This window comes from Emiliania huxleyi (genome assembly GCF_000372725.1).
Source record: "Emiliania huxleyi CCMP1516 unplaced genomic scaffold EMIHUscaffold_81, whole genome shotgun sequence".
NCBI lineage: Eukaryota > Haptophyta > Isochrysidales > Noelaerhabdaceae > Emiliania > Emiliania huxleyi.
The window spans coordinates 89,430-108,676 of record NW_005195940.1 but is presented as its reverse complement, the minus strand read 5'-3'; the positions used below and the strand labels follow the sequence as shown (position 1 = coordinate 108,676).

The following is a 19,247-nucleotide window of genomic DNA, read 5'->3' as shown; positions in this document are numbered from 1 at the left end:
CTCGGACAATCTCGGGCAATCTGGGCGCGCCTTGAGGATCTCGGACGATCGTGGGACGATCTCGGGCAATCTCGGGCAATCTCGGCGCGCCTTGAGGATGAGCTCGTCTTCGGCCGCTGTCCACGAATCGTGCCTGGCGGGGAGATATGGGGAGATATGGGGAGATACGAGCTCGTGGCGGGCGGGCGGGGGCGGGCGGTGGGCAGAGGAGGGTGGGCGAGGTGATGGGGGGGTGATGGGGGAGTGTTGGGGGGGTGTGGCCGAGGTGTGGGCGGAAGAGGCGGGCGAGGTGTGGGCGGGAGGCGGGTGGAAGCAGGCGAGGCGGGTAGACGAGTTTGTGGATACCACCCCACGCAACTCCCACCCCCCCACTCCGCCACCCACCCAGCCACCCACCCACCCTCTCTCCCCCTTTTCTACAGCCCCGCCCCCGCGCGCCGGATGCTCGGGTCGAGCTGGTTGCACCAGCGCAGCCGGCACTGCTTGCCGCTCCGCCCGGGCACCCGCTGCGAGATCTCGGACCAGCGCTTCTGCAGAGGGGAGATATGGGGAGATATGGGGGAGATATGGCGAGATCTCGGACCAGCGCTTCTGCAGAGGGGAGATATGGGGAGATATGGGGGAGATATCTCGAGATCTCGGACCAGCGCTTCTGCAGAGGGGAGATATGGGGAGATATGGGGGAGATATCTCGAGATCTCGGACCAGCGCTTCTGCAGAGGGGAGATATGGGGAGATATGGGGGAGATATGGCGAGATCTCGGACCAGCGCTTCTGCAGAGGGGAGATATGGGGAGATATGGGGGAGATATCTCGAGATCTCGGACCAGCGCTTCTGCAGAGGGGGGGCGGCGGCGGCGGCGGTGGGGGCGGGCGAGCGGGGAGCAAGCGCGGACTAGCGGCGAGCGGTGGGGGCGGCGGCGCTTTGGAAAGGAGCGGGCGGGGAGGAGGCTGTGGTGAGGGAGAACTCAGCGGTAGCGGGAGGGAGGTCAGCGGGAGGGAGGTCAGCGAGAGGGAGGGAGGAAGGGAGGGAGGGAGGAAGGGAGGGAGGGAGGGAGGTCAGCGGGAGGGAGGGAGGAAGGGAGGGAGGGAGGGAGGGAGGGAGGGAGGGAGGGAGGGAGGGAGGGAGAGAGAGAGAGAGAGAGAGAGAGAGAGAGACGGCGCGACGAAGTGGTCTAGAGGTGTCCAGGAGGTGTCCAAGAAGTGTCTCGGAAGTGTCTCGAGCCCACCGGCCCCTTCTCTGCGACGGCGCGGCGCAGCAGCGAGTCCTCCTCCACGGACCACGGGCAGCTCGCGCGCCGCCCGGGCCTCTCGCCGCCGCCACCCGCCTCGTCGCAGCCTCTGCCCTCCGCCGCCCTCGCGCCGGCCACACCAGCAACATCGGCAGCCCTCCCCGCGCCGTCGTCTTCCCCGCTGCCCTTTGACGTGCCGCCCGCGCCGCCCGCGCCCCGCCCGCGCTGCCGCCCGGGCGACGGTCCGTGGTCCGGCGGCCGCCGCTGCCGCTGCGGCCGCCGCTGCCGCCACGGCACCTCCTGTCGACGCACAGACAGTCTGTCGAGCGGACCGCCGGAGCACAAGCGTGGTGGCGGTGCGGTCGAACGGAGGGTTTGCGGGGCGGGGGAGTGGGGCTGAGGCGGGGTCTAGGGGCACCTGTCGCGACGTCGGCGACGCGCTCCGCGGCGAGGGGACGTCAAACCCAACCACGAGGAGAGTGGCGGCGGTGGAGCCGTCACTGTCGACGCCCTCTGCCGAAGCGGCGGTGGGATTGGCCGCTTCGAATAGAGAGCGCTGCGGCGGCAGGGTACGGCCGCCGCTGATGGATCCCACGCTGCTGGACGAGTGCATGCGGTGCGGGGAGCACGCCATTTCCTGCGGCGGAGAGACGCTCAAAGGGCGTGAGCGAGCATACCGTGCAATTAGGGAGGTGGAGCCGCGCCATCGCCTGCAGCGCGGAGATGGCACTGAGCGCCGAGACGCTGTCGGCCGACTCCGAGATGCCCACCTCCACCTCCGGCGCCCTTCTGCGCTTCATCGTGATGCTTCAAAGAGGAAACCGCTCGGAAAAAGAATTTCGGGGTTTCTCCGTCGCCGCCGCCCGCCGCGCCGCCCCCTCCGCCGCAGCCCACCTCGCCGCTCCCGCCAGAGCGCGGATGGCTCAAGGCGGCAGACTACGCCACGGCCGCGGCGCGGGGCTGCAGGGTCGTGGGCGGCGGCCTCGTCGGCTGGCGGGAAGCGCAGCCGACCGACGTCCTCGAGGGGCTCGCGCAGCGCCGCGCCGCCGCCGAGGCCGAGGCCCGGCGGCTCGCGGGCGAGCAGGCGGCTCGCTCTCTCGCGGTTCGCGCGTGCCTCCGGCGCCGTCTCTCCGTGTGGCGGGCGGCGAGCCAGCGGTGTCGTGCAGAGCGCGCGCAAGAGGCGCTCCGACAGGCGCGGGCGCAGGCTCGGGCCGCCTCTCGCACCGGGCAGGTGGAGGCGAGGCGGCGGGGGCGGATCGTCGCGGCCCTCGACGAGAAGACGTCCGAGGCGCTGGCGGTGCTGACGCTGGGTGCCGAGGGCCCGCGCTCGTTCGCTAGTGTGGCTGTGGGTAAACCATAAAAGTAGGTTTGAATTCGTCCACGTAAGGCTTGGTGAGTGGTTGGGGTGGCCTCAGGCATCCCCAAGGGAGCCTCTGCGGTGCCACATAAGCAGCTTAGTGATTGTCGAGACTTTAAAGTATTCGTCGGAAGAAACGCGAACAGACACGACGGTACTATGGTCACCAGTAAACCATAATTCGACTTTGAGGGATCATATCTCAAAAATCCGGGAGATAGCATAGCCTTATTGTTGCATATTAGGCCGCATAAGGTCAGACTTGACCCCAAGAGCATCAAGAACCCGATGCTCCGGCTCGACTGTGCCGGCACAATGCCTCCTCGCGCACGCTGCTAGCAGGCCGTTGCGGCCCGTGGTGCACCAGAGAGAGAGGTCGACACGTTGCCCCCGCCGGCGAGTCCGCGCGGCTCAGGCCGGCCAGAAGGTGTGTGGTGGCGGCACCGTGGCAGGATTGCGGAGAAGAGCTCGCCGAACGCGAGCAGCAGATGGCCAAAGTGTGCCAGCGCGAGAGCCTCGCGAGCGGGCGCAGAAGGAGCTCGCCGTGACACGATGCCGGGCGGTGGTGGTGCTCTGGCGGCTGTGCACAGTGGGCAGGGCCAGGCTGCAGCAGGGCAGCACGATGGTAGTGCCCTGCTGCAGCCTGGTCTGACATGCACAGGGCGAACAGAGGCGGTACTATCGTCCGGCGCTCGTCGTCGAATCTGGGCCAACTTCGACCGCCGCCACAGCTCGCCACGAGCACGCAGCGACAAAATGTTGACTGTACGGAAGTTGAGGCTGGTCGAGAGGAAAAGGCTGCCGTGCAAGCCGGCAGCAGGCCGGCTCGGCGTGGACTGCCGCCGCGACTTTTTTTGGGCTTCTCTGTTCATAGTACCGTATATTAAAACTCCGGGGCTCTCAATGCCTAGCCCGCCGTTCTGTCAGCCGCGGCCCGCATGTCCAGACAGTGCGGGCCTCGACGCCACACTAGGTCCATTGGGTTGAACCCTGGCTTGTCTCGAAGGTGAGGTATAGAGGGTCACATGGGGAATGCGAACTCGTCATGATGCGCGGCGACGGCGGCGTCGATATCTATCGACGCCGCCGCCCCGCGCTCCAAAACGGTCGCGTACGCATATGCGCACAACTAGGTACGTGCCGACCCGCATGGGCCATACACCGTCAAAGGTCCCTCTCCACTCCTCCTTGCACCACTGAAGCATATGCAGCTGATGTGAGCAAGGTCGCCTAAGCGGCCCCCCTCGCTGTGGGTTGCCGTAGTTGGACCAATGCCACGCGTTGTGGCGAAGATGGCCTTATGTAGAGCCTGGCCGGGCCGTCTTCGGGCCCGGCCGCCCTAACAGTACGACGCATACGCGCCGCGACCGCTTCAAGTGTCGCCGCCGCCGCAAGGCGGACGGCGCCCGCCGCCCAGCCAACAGTGGCTAGGGCGGGGGAAGGGTGGATTCGAGCCGCCCACACGCTCGTGCGGTAAGGAGGCTCGTGTAGAGCACGCCGTGCGCAAGCACAGGTGCGCGTTTGAAGCATTCGAGTCGCAGCAGCGAAGGCTGCTGCTTACTGGTTTGTGGCCCGCCACGCGTCTCGCGCGGTGAGTGCTGAGATACGCCCCGAGCACGATCGCCGGGGCGGCTGCATGACTAGAACGACCCGCGCCGTGGCACAGGTCGAGTAGAGAGGGCCGCACACGCGTCCTTGCGGGCGGCCCGTTGTGAAGGGTCGGCACACCGAAGCGAGGTGTGCTCGTGTTGCAAGTGTCGCCGCCGCCGCAAGGCGGACGGCGCCCACCGCCCAGCCAACAGTGGCTAGGGCGGGGGGAGGGTGGATTCGAGCCGCCCGCGCGCTCGTGCGGTAGGGAGGCTCGTGTAGAGCACGCCGTGCGAGAGCACAGTTGCGCGTTTGAAGCATTCGAGTCGCAGCAGCGGAGGCTGCTGCTTACTGGTTTGTGGCACGCCACGCGTCTCGCGCGGTGAGTGCTGAGATACGCCCCGAGCACGATCGCCGGGGCGGCTGCATGACTAGAACGACCCGCGCCGTGGCACAGGTCGAGTAGAGAGGGCCGCACACGCGTCCTTGCGGGCGGCCCGTTGTGAAGGGTCGGCACACCGATCTTCTTGAGTGCCCTGGCGATTTGTGGTCATCCCGACTACGGAATAACACGTGTTCTGTCGCCCCATTCCGGAGGAATGCCGACAGGAGTGATTTGTTACTTGTGCAATCCGTGCAGGCACACACCCTCACAGACTGCATGACGCCGCGAGGGTTCTTGCTGACCTCACGCCGTTAAGATAGCTGCGTGCGCTGGCACTCAAACAAGACACAACCAGGACACCCCTCTCCCGGGGGGCCGCTGGCGTCCGGGTCCCCAAACAGCCCGAGGGCCGTGTTGGTGCTTCCACTATCGCAGTTCGAGTGCAGTGCGCCTTGCAGGCTGACACCGCACACCGTCTCGAACTGTCCTCGACGCCGCCAGTGGCGGGCCGACGGCAGGGTAGGAGCCGCAGGCCGTGCCTCGAGGCGCAGGCTCTACTGCTCATTCATGGCTCCGCACTCCGCTCCGCGCGGCGTGTTGAGTATGGCTCACACCAGCAGCCAGACGGCTGCTAGTGGATGCTCGCGCTCCCCTCGCGCCGACCTTGGCACGAGAGGGCGGGTTGATTTGCGAGTGCACCACGCAATGCCAGCTGGCCCTGCGGGTGCACTTCGCCCATGGCCGTGTGCTCATCTGGCGGCACTGCTTGCTGCATGGCCATGTAAAGACGCCATTTTTGCACGGTGCTTTGCGCAAAGCATTACGTATGGGGCCACCTGCGGCTGGGGCGGTCCTCGCAGTCCAGCTGGCGTGGACGACTGCTGTCCTCCTGTTGGCTGCTGGCTCCTCGTTCGAAGCTGAGCAGGCTGGTCCTCGCTGCAAAGCCTGCGGTTTGCATGTATTGGACTGGCGGCGCAGCGCTGCACGCACTGCGGCGCGGATCCGTTTGGCCCATTGCGCCCGTCCGTAGGACGGGCGCGGTCGGTCGTGGCCTGGCGGCGGCACTCGCCTCCGGCCTGGCCAGCGTCAAAGCGAGTAGCCCAGGCTCCCTGCTGGGCGGCTCGCGTCGTGTTTGTAACGGTTCGAAGAAGCTCTTTGTTCACGGTTCCACCGTGAACAGGAGATTGGTCGAGGCTATGCACAAGCGATGCGCGTAGACTCCGTGTGGCTCTGGGCTGCAGCCTGTTAGAGAGCCGAGTCGCTTTAATAGCACGGCCGGGCACGGTCGCACCTCGCGTGCCCTCTGTGCGAACGGTACTATGGTTTACCCACACTAAGCGAGTAGACATGGCTGGATGTTGAGGCCTGTCGAGGCCTGTCGAGGCCTGTCGAGGCCTGTCGAGGCCTGTCGAGGCCTGTCGAGGCTGGGACCATTGCTTGTCCGTGTCGAGGTAAAATTCTTCTGGTGTACCTGTGTTAGTGCCAGTGCGCGCCAGTCCCGTGCCCAATGCCGATAAAATTCTTCCCGTCCGCCATTGACCGCCACAGGCACCTCTCGGCGCCCCGGGCACCCCTCTCTGCAAGCTTTGTGCGGCCTGATTGTGGCCCTCGATGACGTCGTCAACAGAGCTGCTGCCCGGCACACGAATCCGCCTGAGCTGCCCAAAATGCAGCACTGTCTCCGAGGTCACCATCCCGCGCGACCACGGCGACTGCAGCGCGGCGGCCGGCAAGAGACACTTTTATGTCCGCTGCCCGCAGTGCCGCGAGGTGACGGACCCTCTGCTGCAGCCGAACACCGCGATCGACCCGCCGGGGCCGGCGACGGAGCCACGCGCCTCGGCGCACTTCTCCGACAATAACGGCTCTCGCCCGCCGACGCCGACGCTCAGCAAGCGGCCGGCGAGCGCAGGCGGCGGCGGCAGCAGCGCAGGCAAGGGCGGGGCGGGCGGCAGGCGCGCGAGCAAGAAGCGGATCGCGCCGGGCGGGCGGGCGGCCGCGGCGGCGAGCGGCGGCGGCGACACGGCCGGCGGCCTCAGCGAGCGCCGCAACGGCGAGCCAGGGCCGGCCGCCGCGGCCGCCTCCTCAGCCTCCTCCTCCGCGGCCTCCTCAGACGCGCATCGGCAGTCGGCGGCGGCGGCGCCGGCGGCGCCGCTCCGGCGGATCCCCGCGGCGGCGGCGAGCCCCGCCCCTCGCTACTGCGGCGTCTCGTGGCTTAAGGAGCCGCCCGGACGGCCATCGTGCGAGGAGGCGTATGAGCAAGCGATGGCGCGCGTGCAGGGCAGGGGCTCCTTCCGGCCGCGCTGGCGGCCGGGTGACGCCGTGGAGGTCGCGTGGAGAGGGAAGGGGTTCGAGGGCTCGTGGACGGCGGCAGAGGTGCCGTGCTGGATGGGCGCAAGAAGAACAAGAATGATACTCCTAATGAGAGTGATGAGAATAATGACAGGTGCTCGTGCTGGATGGGCCACGCCACGCGATGGTCCGCTTCGCCGAGTTTGTGGACGAGGTTGGCTCGCGGCTCGTGGAGAGGCTCGAGTTGGAGAGGTTGCGGCTGGTCCCGCCGCCACACGGTGTGCTTGAGGGCGAGATATGGGGGAGATATGGGGGAGATATGGGGGAGATCCAGCCGCCGCACGGTGCGCTTGAGGGCGAGATATGGGGGAGATATGGGGGAGATATGGGGGAGATCCTGCCGCCGCACGGTGCGCTTGAGGGGGGCGCAGTCTCGGGCATCCCTCGCGAGTCTCCCCATATCTCCCCCATCTCTCCCCTCGGGCAACCCTCGAGAGTCGAAGGGGCGACGTGTGTGTCTTGCGCCTTGCAGGGGGGGGAAGGAGAAGCGGAAGGAGGAGCCCCTCCCCCGAGAGCGCCGCTCTAGCGGCCTGACGACACACACCGTTGCGGCGCAGGTGCGCCATGGACCCCGCGAGTGGGGGAGCGGGTGGAGGGCTTGTGGAATGACTGCTGGTGGGAGGGGTGCGTGCGCGAGCTCGACGCGCTCAAGGGCGTCCTGTTCGAGTACGACCGGTACGCCAACTGGTCCTGGCTGCCGTTGCGCGCCGTGCGGCCGAGGCCGCCGCTCTGGTCGTACTACCCTGAGAGGCAGCCTCTCAGCGGCGAGGAGGAGGAGGGGGCCTAGAAGAAGACACGCGCATTCTTGTCTCCCAACCAGCGCCCGAGAGGAGGCGCATTCCGCCTGTATCCAACCGTATTCCGCCGTGTTGCCGTATTCGCCTCCCTCGCCCTCCCGCGCGGTGCTCAGAGGACGCTGCACAGCACCGTCTTCCCGCCCTCATGTGGGCGTCCTCATCACGCAGGAGGAGGAGGGGGCGGCGGGCGGCGCGGGCGAGCCGCGGGCCGGCTCGATCTGCGGCAACATGGGCTGCCGACTCCCAAACAACCACTTGGGGCTGTGCCAGATCCAGGCGGCGAGATCAGCCGAGATCTAGCTGGGGGAGAGATGAGTCGAGCGGTGGGGGAGGTGGCGGTGCGTGTGGCTCAGGTGAGAGATGGGGAGAGATGGGGAGAGATGAGTCGAGCGGTGGGGGAGGTGGCGGTGCGTGTGGCTCAGGTGACGTGCTCGCGCCGCACCTCGATGAAGGAGAAGGCGCAGCTGGCGCAGCAGGAGGTGCTGTGGCAAGAGATCAAGACGTCGCGCTCGGCGAGCGCAAAGGCCAGCGCTCTCGCGCGCCGACGACGCGACACTGGAAGGCGGTGGTGGCGGTGGTGACATGGCGATATGGTCGCCATAGGTTGCCCTCGCGCGCGCCAACTCGCTGATCGCCGCCGAGCAAGCGGGCGCCGCCATCGTCGCTCCAAAGGGCAACAAGGCGCAGTGGCACGCCAACTTCGCCGTCGACGAGTTCGCCACCGCGCTGCGCGACGTGCCCGTCGTCAAGCTGCCTCCGGGCGGCGGCGGTGGGGAGACGCCGCCTCCCTGCGGCCTGGTCGCCCTCGCGCCAGGCCAGTCGCTGGCAGACCTGCTGCACATGCTTCGTGTCGAGCACGGCTTCGGGCCGCACGTGCGCGTCTCGTGCCACGCGCCCTCGAGCGGCGAGTCGGTGCTGCTGACCGCCCTTCCGCCGCCGCTCGAGCTGCTCCCCCTCCTCCCCGACGTCGACGACGTGGAGTTGCGCGTGAGCGAGCCGCTCTGAGCGCTGGGCGCGCGCGGAAAAACCTAGTCTCTAAGAGCTTTGCGCGCGCGTCGTTCGTGCGGGAAATCGTTCTTACTTTCCTCACATATTTTGGATTTCTACGCTGTGTCCTGTGTGTGCACCCTCGACATATATCGCTCTCACAACTCTTACATGCATCATTCTGGCCCCAGAGGGGTAAAGGAATCTAGACTGGGGGCGCGGGACCATCCACATCATCACTGGCTCGAGCGGCAGTAAGGGCACTCTCGCATCAGCTCAGAGCATGGCCCGCAAGCGCACAAGTGCCCGCACGGAACCGCAGCATGCGACTTGACTCTCGCAAAACACACGATACACGTGGTCTCTCCCCCCATCGTGGACTCGGGGGCCGGCCGCCCCGTGTCGAGGCCGGCGTCCGCTAGCGAGACGGCAGCAAGCGGCTCGGTGACTGGCAGATGCTGCCCCGCCGCCTCGGCTGCCTCTGGCCCGATCAAGCGCTCGATGGCGCCGACCCGCTCCTTGAGGCGACCCTCGATCGCCGCGCCCAAGCTGGCCTCCAGCCGGTCGACACGCCGCATCAGGTCCCCGCCGCCGGCCGACTCGCTGCTCACCGCCTCCTCGCACCGCGACACCCGGCGCGCCAGAGCCTCCTCCTCCGCATCTATCTCTGACCGGCGAAACGCCTCTGCTAGCTCCGCAGCCTCGCGCAGCGCCGCCTGCTCCGCCGCACCCGCTAGCTCCGCCGCCTCCCGCTTCGCCCGCCTCGCCGCCTCCTGCTCAGCAGCCAGCCGCGCCGCCCTCTCCTCCTGTGCGCGAACCTCTGCCGCAGCCCGCGCCCTCCGCTCCTCCTCGAGCTTGAAGGCAGGCGGCGCCTTCTTGGCCTTATTGTTCTTCATCTTGGCCTCCTTCTTGGCTGCAGTTGCCTCCGCCGCCTTTGCGCGCCGCCTCGCCTTCTCCTCCTCCGCCCTCCTGTCAGCAGCCTCCTTCTCGCGCCGTCCCTGCCTGAGCAGCTTTGCGCTCCGCCGCCGCCACCCGCTGCTCCGCAAGCTGCGCCGCCTCTGCTGCTCGCCTCTCCACCTCCCTCGCCCGCAGCGTCTCCTCTGCTGCCGCGCGCTCAGCAGCCAGCTTCGCCTCCGCCTCTGCCGCAATGGCTCGCCTCTGCTCCTCCAGCGCCGCCGCATCCGCCGCCCGGCGCGCCTCGCGCGCCTCTCGCTCTGCTTCGCGCCGGCGCGCAGCCTGCTCGCGCTCCCGCGCCGCCGCCGCCGCCTCCCGCTCGCGCTGCTCGCGCCGCCCCTTGGCCTCGAGCGCCTTCTCTGCCGCCTCGGCCTCCCTCAGTGCCGTTGCGTGCTCCGTGAGAGCGCGCACACATCCGGCGTGGTCCTTTTCAGGAGCACTGGCGTCGTCAGTAGCCAGAGCGTTATCATCATTATCGCGGGGAGCGACAGCATGGACGCGCAGCGCTGCGCGCCTATCCGGACCAGCGCCACGTAGTGCCGGCCCTGACGCCCCGCCGCTGCAGCCGCGGTAGAGAGCTCCGCACACCGCTCATGCGCCGCCCGCACCGCAGTCGAGTTCGCCAGCCACTCGGAGTGTCGTGCGACGAGCGCCGCCTCGCCGTCGCCCGGCTCTGGCGTGGAGAGGAGCTCCTCTAGTGGCGATCCCGGCTCAACAGCGAGCGCCGGCGTGCTGTTGGAGAGCGCGTGGAGGAGTGCGACGGTGCCGCACGAGCCGCCCACACGCTGCCGCAGGAAGACCGGGCGACGCTTCGAAGGCTCGCAACGCTCTGCCAAAAAAGCTCTCTGCCGCGCTGACCGTGGGATAGATGAGGATCAGTGCGAGGCACGGCGAAGGAAGGAGCGCCAGTAGATCGTCCTCCAGCCCGAGCACGTCGGACAGCGTGGCGTCGGTGGCGCCGAGCGCTCTCGCCAAGTCGGTGAGCGCCACTGGGCTGGACGCGAAAAGGGGCCAAAACCCCGTGTAAAGATATCAATTTCGCTGTTCGTCTGAAAGTAGAGCGCAACAAGCTGCCGGCAGGCCTCATAAACGGATGCCGGGGATGCTGGCTGAGGCAGCGAACGGAGCTCGCCCACGAGGAGGCGGCTGCAGCTGCCCATGCACCCGTCGCCGACGCCGAGGCGGGGAGGGGGCGCTTTTCCAACTTCTTGGCCTCCTTCTTGGCTGCAGTTGCCTCCGCCGCCTTTGCGCGCCGCCTCGCCTTCTCCTCCTCCGCCCTCCTGTTGGCGGCCTCCACACCTTCTCGCGCCGCTCCGTCTCTGCCCCTGAGCGGCCTTGCGCTCCGCCGCCACCATCATGCCGAGGCGATGGGCCGGGTCACGTTGGACCCCGACCCCGCCCCCACCCCTCGGGGTGGGGGCACCCGCCCCTGCCGGGCACCGCTTAGCGGGTTCGAGCCGTCACACATTGGCTGCCGGGGTGTGCCGAGGGGGGGCTGGGTGGGCGGTAAGCCGTCATTGCCCGGCGCTGCTTGCAGCGCTCTGGGTGGTAGTGGCGGCGCTCCAAGAGTGGTGCTCTTGGGAAGAGGTTCCTCCTTTCCGCTCCCCCCCCCCCCGCAAGGCGCGAGACACACGACACACATCACCCGCCCGCTGCTCCGCAAGCAAGCAAGCTGCGCCTCCTCTGCTGCTCGCCTCTCCGCCTCCCTCGCCTAGTAGCTGCTAGACTTAGGGCGAGACGATCGATCGAGGGGTCCCGTACCATGCGGAATCGACCCTATCAAATGCCCAAGTGCTCAAGTGCTAGACTTAAACTGCTCTTCTAGTTTTTTGCGAAATCGAGATCGACCGGAGGAGCGTGGCGAGATCCATATAACGCGGCGACGAAACGGGACCGCACGTAATCGGAGATTCGCCCATTTTCAACTTCTGGCCCGAAAGTGCGAAAAGCCGCGGCCGGCGCGAATGTCTCTGGCATGCGGCTGATCCACAGCAACGCGGCGGGCCGGCGCGCAGTGCTGCAGCCGTACGCCCTTCTGTTGCTGGTGTGCGGTGCGACTTCCTCCACTGCCGCGTCATCCTCTGGTAGTGCTGCATCCGCCAGTGGGGCCTCCTCGGCCGCTGCTGCAGCGGCCGCCGCAAGCGGGGGAGGGGGTGGTGGCAGCAGCTCGTCTGCCTCGTCGTCGTCAGCAACCGGATCCTCTAGTGCTGCATCCGCCAGTGGGGCCTCCTCGGCCGCTGCTGCAGCGGCCGCCGCAAGCGGGGGAGGGGGTGGTGGCAGCAGCTCGTCTGCCTCGTCGTCGTCAGCCACCGGGGTTGTGGAGGGACACATCGCGAGTCCACCTCCACCGCCGAGCCGACCCGCTGCTTGCTTGGAGCCGGCGGGATTTGTGCCAACCTGTGAGCAGGCGCACGGCTTTGGTCTTTGCGAACACTCCCACGACAATCAGCGCTTTGCAGAGCAGGTCGCACTCGTGAAAGAGACGTGCCCCAGCACCTGCGAGGCCGACATCCAGTTCAGCGGCCATCCGACTAGTCTGCCCCTCGGCAAGGCGAGAGATTATCAGCGCGCGGTGCCATCCAGCGTGCACGACCTGATCTGTACGATCTGCGCCGCCACTCCCGACCTGGACTGCTGCCACAACCATGCTTGAGTAGCACATCGCCCCCTCTATAACGACGACGCAGGAGCGCCGGTGAGGGCGTCGTCTATCTAGAGAGAGAGTGAGGGAGATTTTCAATACCAAACAACTCTAACACTCCCGCATCATTGTTTGTCTATCTCTATGATTGATGTTGAACGAGCGTTCGCCTCCCGTCTTGAGACGGTCCTGACAAAGCCATCAATTGGGGTCGCCGCCCGGTAGGAGGTGGCGGCCGTAGCTGCCCCAGGCGTGTAGTTGCTGCTCCAATCTCACATCGATCCCATCGCATGTGGCCCGCCGGACGGCATTTCTCTCATGGTCGAGAGACTGGGGGAACCGGCCGGGACAAATCCCCGAAAATCAGAGGAGCAGCAGGGGATGCGGTGCGGGGTGGCGATGGTTGCCCCCGCTGGCCTCTCTTGCAGGCCCCGCAATGCCCCCCATTGCAGCTTGCCAGGCTTCAGGATGCACGGCCCCGGGACGCCCGGATGCTGATCCAGTATGTGCATGCATGCTAGCACGCCCCCAGGCCGCTCCCGTTGATGTCTCCATCCACGCCGCCCCAGCTCTCGTCCAGTGCCAATTCCTGAAAGGGAACAGCCAGGACGAGCCCGCCACCGGCGGGCGGGCGGGGGGGCGGGGCGAGGGCGGGGCGGGCTGGCAATGCGAGCGCCTGTACAGGCGGTGCTGCTCCCGCCACGCTTGTCATCTCGAGCTCTGTGATGCGCCAGAGGTCCATTGCCTCCTCGCCCACGTAGGCTCGCTCGAGATGGCTCACAAGCCTTGACCAAGAGGCCTCGAAGGTGGCTATCAAGCCTCGGCTTACCAGTGACACGCCTGTGGCGCACCTTTGGCGTACCGCTGGTGACCACAGTGGTCGCCTCTTCCGCAGGACGGCTCTCTGGCGGTCGCTGCTCTTCTGCAGGACGGCTCTCTGGCTATCGCTGCTCTCCCGCAGGACGGCTCTCTGGCTATCGCTGCTCTTCGCATTCCGCAGGACGGCTCTCTGGCGGTCGTGCTCTTCTGAGGTCGCCAACTGTGGTTGTCAGCAGCCTGCCTTTGGTTTGCCTCGGCATGCCTCTGGTTTGCCTCTGGGGACTGGGTCGCCCATCCTTCATGGTGGTCAGACGTTGGGAACACGGGCCGCCTCCTCCGCGGTGACATCGCCCTTGTCCACGAGCCATGCGGACAGCTCCACCTCGGCCCAATGCTTTGGCGGCGGCGGCTTGGGGAGCTGTCTCTCTGCGCGCCACGTTGCATGCTGTCGTGCACGTGGCGTGCCCAATAGAGGTCTGCCCATGTGGGTCGGCCTCTTCCTTGCCGCACCAGTACGCTCCTGCGCTACCTGCATTGCAATTGACATTGCGGCGGCATGCGGCGGCATTGACCATTGTGGCGGAACGCTGACTGGGTGCGGCGGCACGTCGGCTCGAGAAGGCCCGTCGCCGACGATATGATGCGCCTGCAGCAGGAGCAGGGCGAAGTTGTCGTCACGCGAGATTGCGCACGAAACTCGGACGATGGGGTTCGAGCAAGCAGGTAGCAGCCCAACGCTGCGAGCCGGTAGAGCCGTAGTGTGGTGTGTGGATCGCGTATTTTGGGTATTGCTTGCTGTCCCCCCTCTCCTCACGTTGTACGTGAAGGACAACCTTCATAGCACGCTATGTCCAAAAACACCCCCCTCTCTACAGGGCAGCGGCGCCGAGCACAACCCCGTTCTGCCTCACGAGGCGCAGCGCCCCGTCCGGGGGCGCGGGGGCGGCCAGCCTCCCCCCGCCGCCGCCTCGCCCGCCCTCCGCGCTCGCCGTGCGGTAGAGGACCTCCTCGTCCTCGGCGGCCTCGACGGCGGCCTCGACGGGCGAGGCGGTGGTGGCGGAGGGCGGCCGCCGCAGCTCCGCGCTCGCCGTGCGGTAGACGAGGTCGTCGCTGGACTCGCCGCTGCTCTGCTACGCACAGCAGGAGGTGTGAAGAGACGCCGTCCACAGCGGAGCTCGGCGCTCGACTCGCCGCTGCGCTGCGGCGGCGCGACCTGCCGCTCCGGCGCCGAGCAAGGCCCTCTCCTTTCTCGAGTGATCTCGGGCGATCTCGCGTGATCTCGGGCGATCTCGGGCGATCTCGGGTGATCTCGGGCGGTCTCGAGTGATCTCAGGCGATCTCGGGTGATCTCGGGCGATCTCGGGTGATCTCGGGCGATCTCAGGTGATCTCGCCTGCTCGGGCGGCGGAGTCAGCCCTGCTGCCGGCTGGCTGGTCAGCCCTGCTGCCGGCTGGCTAGTCAGCCCTGCTGCCGGCTGGCTGGTCAGCCCTGCTGCCGGCTGGCTGGTCAGCCCTGCTGCCGGCTGGCTGGTCAGCCCTGCTGCCGGCTGGCTAGTCAGCCATGGGTGGTCGAGGCATTGCGCGAGTGTGGCGCGGCCGTCGGCGTCCTGCGTTGGGAGCGGGCGGGAGTCGGGGCGGGAGGTATAGCCGAGATATAGCCGAGATGTAGCCGAGATATGGCGCATCTACGGGTGGCGTTCGATGGCGAGCAAGCCGTCGCAATACTGGCGCGCGCGGGGCGAGAAGGGGCAGGGCCGGTTGTACATGCCGTAGAGGGCGTCGCAGGCGCTCGCGCCGCCAGCGACGCCCTGCACGAACCGGCTCCACCTGCAGGTAGGAGGGAGGAGCACGTGCTGCCACTGCAGGAGAAGGCATGCGCTCTGGTGGCCACCGTGGCCAGCCGCCACATCCCTGCAGTCCCTGATCTCGGGGTGACCTCGGGTGACCTCGTGTGACCTCGTGTGACCTCGTGTGACCTCGTGTGACCTCGGGGTGACCTCGTGTAACCTCCGTGTGATCTCGTGTGACCTCGTGTGACCTCGTGTGACCTCGTGTGATCTCGGGTGACCTAGTGTGACCTCGGGGTGACCTCGTGTGACCTCCGTGTGATCTCGTGTGACCTCGTGTGACCTCGGGTGACCTCGTGTGATCTCGTGTGACCTCGTGTGACCTCGGGGTGACCTCGTGTGACCTCGTGTGATCTCGTGTGACCTCGTGTGACCTCGTGTGACCTCGTGTGACCTCGGGTGACCTAGTGTGATCTCGTGTGATCTCGTGTGACCTCGTGTGACCTCGGGGTGACCTCGGGTGACCTCGGGTGACCTCGTGTGATCTCGTGTGATCTCGTGTGATCTCGTGTGTAGGGGCGCACCTCCAGTTCCCTGCGTACCGCCCTGCGGTGCTCGCCGCCTGGAAGGGCGAGAAGCCGAGATGTAGCCGAGATGTAGCCGAGATGGAGCCGAGATGGAGCCGAGATGGAGCCGAGATAGAGCCGAGATGTAGCCGAGATGTAGCCGAGATAGAGCCGCCTCGAAGGGCGGGAAGCCGGACAGCAGCGTGAAGACGAGCACACCGTACGCCCAGCAGTCGACCGGAGGTGCGAGGTAGCCGGACGACGCGGACCAGAGCTCGGGCGCCATGTACGTGGGAGTGCCGACGCCGTCGTACCGCAGCGCGGGCGCGACGCCGCCGTCCGGGGTGAGCGGCACCTCGCACGCAAACCCAAAGTCGATCAGCTTGATTGACCGGTGGTCCTCGCCCACGATCATGACATTCTCGAGCTTGACGTCTCGGTGCACCACGCCGCGCGAGAGGCAGTGCCGGAGCGCCTCGGCGATGCTCTCCGCAAAGGAGCGCGCCACACGCTCCTGCATGGGCCCTCCGTCGGTCACCCGCTCGAAGAGCTCGCCGCCGCTGCAAATCTCGAGGAAGAGGAAGGCCGTGCCTCCGGGCACCTCCTCGAAAGCAATCAGCCCTATGACGGACGGGTGTCCCGCCACTTGCTCTAGCATCCGCGCCTCCGCGCGCAGCTCCGCCGCGCTGCCGCGCTTCGCTGCCACACCGAGCGTTTGCGACGCCGACCTGTCGAGAGCGAAGAACACCGTGCCGAAGCCTCCGGTCCCGAGCGTGCGGTCGAGCCTCACCTCAAAGCGTTCCCCGATCAGCTCGGCCGAGCACATCATTTGCGTACCTCGACGGCAGTCCAGCGCCGGGGCCGGCGGCGAAAGAGAGAATTGAGGCTGCCCGGCGGACGCCTGTATGCCATGCACGGGGACCACGCTTGCGTGGATACGTGGGTGGCAGGCTGACCCGTGTGCGGGGTAACCCGCGCACGGGGAAGCTTCACGGGTTCGAGCCGTCAAACGTTGAGCAGCGGAGGTGTGCCGAGGGGGACCGGGAGGCGGTAAGCCGTCGTCGCCCGGCGCTGCATGCAGCACCGTGGCGATGGCGCTAAGAGGTTCCTCTTTTCCGCGCCCCCCCCGCAAGGCGCGCGATACACACGAATTGCCAACCGCTGGCACAACACTGGGCACGAAGAGAATTTTGCGTTCACATTCCCGGAGGAGGACTGCTGACGGGGTTTGCGATGAGGAGCGATCCGAACGTGGTATTCGGGTGATTGGGTGAAATTCTCAAAAAGGTGCAGCACTTCTAGCCGACATCGACAAAAATCCCTCTCTAGCCCCGCGGCGAGCGGCCCCGCCGGAGGCGAAGAAAATTTCGCCATCTAGCGCTCGCAACACATAGATTTGTGCATAAATCAATTGGCGTGTCGTTTTTTCTTTCTTTCTTTACAGGTCAGCGATGCTTTGTTTTTCTCTTTTTGTTTTCTGTGAAGGAAGAAATAATTTTGAGAGGAAGAACTGGAAGTGTTGAAACAAAAAAGAATCTGACTTCGGAATCCCAGCTGGTTTTCCCTCGGAAGTGTTACACCAAAAAAAGAATGAGACTGCGGATAAACCAGCTGAAGTCCAGGCGCATCGAAAGAGGAAGTCCAGAAATCCAAGCACGGGACCGATCACGGCGCGTCGGGCCCGGCGCGTCGCGGCTGTGCGCACGTCTCGTCGGCCTCTCCGTGCACCGTCTGGTGGCGCAAGACAAGGCCGAGTCGCTCCTCGGCTCGCGCACGCGGCATGCATCCGCCGCTGATGCTCATCCTCTCGCTCTCTGCGGTCGCCGCTTCGCCACAGATCCTCGGTACGAGCGCCACCTCCGAGGGCACCCCCACCCCAGTGCACCCAATCGCCGCACGCCCTCTTAGCGCGGTGAAACCTTCACACTCCTCTCCTTAAAATCCCTGTGTCCTGTGTGCCGTCCTCCCATCCCTCCCTTGGCGTGTCGTTTTTTCTTTCTTTCTTTACAGGTCAGCGATGCTTTGGTTTTCTCTTTTTGTTTTCTGTGAAGGAAGAAATAATTTTGAGAGGAAGAACTGGAAGTGTTGAAACAAAAAAGAATCTGACTTCGGAATCCCAGCTGGTTTTCCCTCGGAAGTGTTACACCAAAAAAAGAATGAGACTGCGGATAAACCAGCTGAAGTCCAGGCGCATCGAAAGAGGAAGTCCAGAAATCCAAGCACGGGACCGATCACGGCGCGTCGGGCCCGGCGCGTCGCGGCTGTGCGCACGTCTCGTCGGCCTCTCCGTGCACCGTCTGGTGGCGCAAGACAAGGCCGAGTCGCTCCTCGGCTCGCGCACGCGGCATGCATCCGCCGCTGATGCTCATCCTCTCGCTCCCTGCGGTCGCCGCTTCGCCACAGATCCTCGGTACGAGCGCCACCTCCGAGGGCACCCCCACCCCAGTGCACCCAAGCGAGCGAGCCATGCGAAGCCACGAGCGCATCGCCGCACGCCCTCTTAGCGCGCACGCCCGCGGCGCAGGTGTCTCGCCGTCCGAGGTTGGCTTGCACGGCGGCACCACCCTCATCGTTCGCGTTCGAGGCCTGCAGAAGCCAGGCGGCGACGCCGCCTCGGCGGCCCGCGGCTTGGCTGAGATCCGGGTCGGCGGCGTGCCGTGCGTCCACGACCCCTCCCACTCCAACCCCGCGGGCACGAGCGTCGCCTGCGTCGCGCCTCCAATGGCCGACCCAGGCTCGCACGCAGTCACGCTTCACCAGACGACAGAGGAGAACAAGCCGACCACGACGGGATGTCCGGGCTGCCGCCTCTCGTACTCGCCCCTGCTGACCGTCAACGCCTCCTTCGAGCTCACGTCCCGAGGGCCGCTCGCGTCCTCCGCTCCGGCCACGGCCGAGGCGGTTGCGGGAGACTCCCTCTTTGTGACGCTCTCGGGCGTAGACGGCGACCTGGCACGCTCCCAAGTCACGGTCGTCTTTGCCGCTGTCGGCCCGGACGGACAGCCCGTCAGCGGCGGCGCCGCGCCGGTCCGACCAAACGACTACCACACCGTCCTCCGCCGCGCGGAAAGCTCCGCCGGAGAGTGGCACTTGCGCGTCCGCGTGCCTCGCTCCCTCGTGGCGGGATGGCACAAGATGGAGGTGCGCGTCGAGCGTCGGGGGCCGTCGGAGGCGGCGGCGCACGGGCGGGTGCGCTGGGGAGGGGGCGCGACCGCCGCGCTGCTCCGCGTCCACCCCGTCGTCGACCGCGTCTCCGCGTCTCGCTCCGGCCTCAACGGCGGGGCCCTCCTCACCGTCTCTGGATCGGGCTTCTCCGCCGTCGCGTCGGAGAACGAGCTGAGCGTGGGAGGCGCGCACGCGGCAGCGGCGTGCGAGGTCGTCGAGGCGGACTCGCACCGGCTAGTCTGCCGGCTGGCCGAGGCGGCGACGCCATCGCAGGTTGGGAATCCGGAGGAGGAGACAGTGTTTGCCTCGCCTGCGACTTGGGCGGTCGAGCCGCTTGAAGCGTCGCTGCTGCTGCCCTGCCTGCCGCGCTCGGTCACGATCGACGCACTGCAGGCCTGCGCGGGTGGGGATGGCGTGGAGGAGGCGACGCGGCTGCCGCTGCGTCATGAGCTGGACTTCCCCAGCGACAAGCCCCTCGCCCTTGACGACGGCGCCTTCCGGTGCTCAGCTCTCCCCCGCCGCTGCCCTCCGCCGCCCTCCGCCGCCCTCCCGCCGCCCTCTGCAGCCCGCCGCCCTCCGCCGCCCTCTGCAGCCCTCCCGCCGCCCTCCGGCCGCCCTC

At 66.9% G+C, this 19,247-nt stretch overlaps 5 protein-coding genes across 5 annotated transcripts in view; 3 read left to right on the top strand and 2 right to left on the bottom strand.

The window, feature by feature from the left end:
- Positions 1–5,387: 5,387 nt before the first annotated feature.
- Positions 5,388–7,700, top strand: EMIHUDRAFT_218803 (hypothetical protein; the record flags this gene model as incomplete). The annotated part of the gene is made up of 5 exons (XM_005759127.1): positions 5,388–5,490; positions 6,189–6,331; positions 6,782–6,937; positions 7,008–7,131; positions 7,492–7,700. The coding sequence occupies 5 exons, from the start codon at positions 5,388–5,390 to the stop codon at positions 7,698–7,700; spliced, it is 735 nt and encodes a 244-aa protein (XP_005759184.1).
- Positions 7,701–8,013: 313 nt separating this feature from the next.
- On the top strand, positions 8,014–8,815 carry EMIHUDRAFT_359404 (hypothetical protein). The gene has a single exon (XM_005759126.1). It carries the CDS (start codon positions 8,551–8,553, stop codon positions 8,713–8,715), a length of 165 nt encoding a protein of 54 aa, XP_005759183.1. The 5' UTR covers positions 8,014–8,550; the 3' UTR covers positions 8,716–8,815.
- Positions 8,816–8,933: 118 nt separating this feature from the next.
- EMIHUDRAFT_218801 (hypothetical protein) lies at positions 8,934–11,119 on the bottom strand (the record flags this gene model as incomplete). The annotated part of the gene is made up of 5 exons (XM_005759125.1): positions 8,934–9,695; positions 10,176–10,436; positions 10,510–10,640; positions 10,816–10,942; positions 11,075–11,119. The coding sequence occupies 5 exons, from the start codon at positions 11,117–11,119 to the stop codon at positions 8,934–8,936; spliced, it is 1,326 nt and encodes a 441-aa protein (XP_005759182.1).
- A 2,861-nt stretch (positions 11,120–13,980) lies between these two features.
- Positions 13,981–16,289, bottom strand: EMIHUDRAFT_106689 (hypothetical protein; the record flags this gene model as incomplete). The annotated part of the gene is made up of 3 exons (XM_005759124.1): positions 13,981–14,241; positions 14,929–14,937; positions 15,819–16,289. 3 exons carry the CDS (start codon positions 16,287–16,289, stop codon positions 13,981–13,983), a joined length of 741 nt encoding a protein of 246 aa, XP_005759181.1.
- Positions 16,290–17,809: 1,520 nt separating this feature from the next.
- EMIHUDRAFT_218796 (hypothetical protein) overlaps positions 17,810–19,247 on the top strand; it is a gene marked incomplete at both ends in the record, with an annotated part of 12,848 nt that continues 11,410 nt past the window's right edge. Inside the window, 2 exons of the mRNA XM_005759123.1 lie at positions 17,810–17,873; positions 17,988–19,128. Coding sequence (XP_005759180.1) covers positions 17,810–17,873; positions 17,988–19,128 — 1,205 coding nt within the window. The remainder of the gene's footprint in view (positions 17,874–17,987; positions 19,129–19,247) is intronic.

Excerpts from the sequence above, each read along its gene's own strand:
- EMIHUDRAFT_359404 (XM_005759126.1), top strand. The coding sequence starts at position 8,551 with ATGCTTCGTGTCGAGCACGGCTTCGGGCCGCACGTGCGCGTCTCGTGC.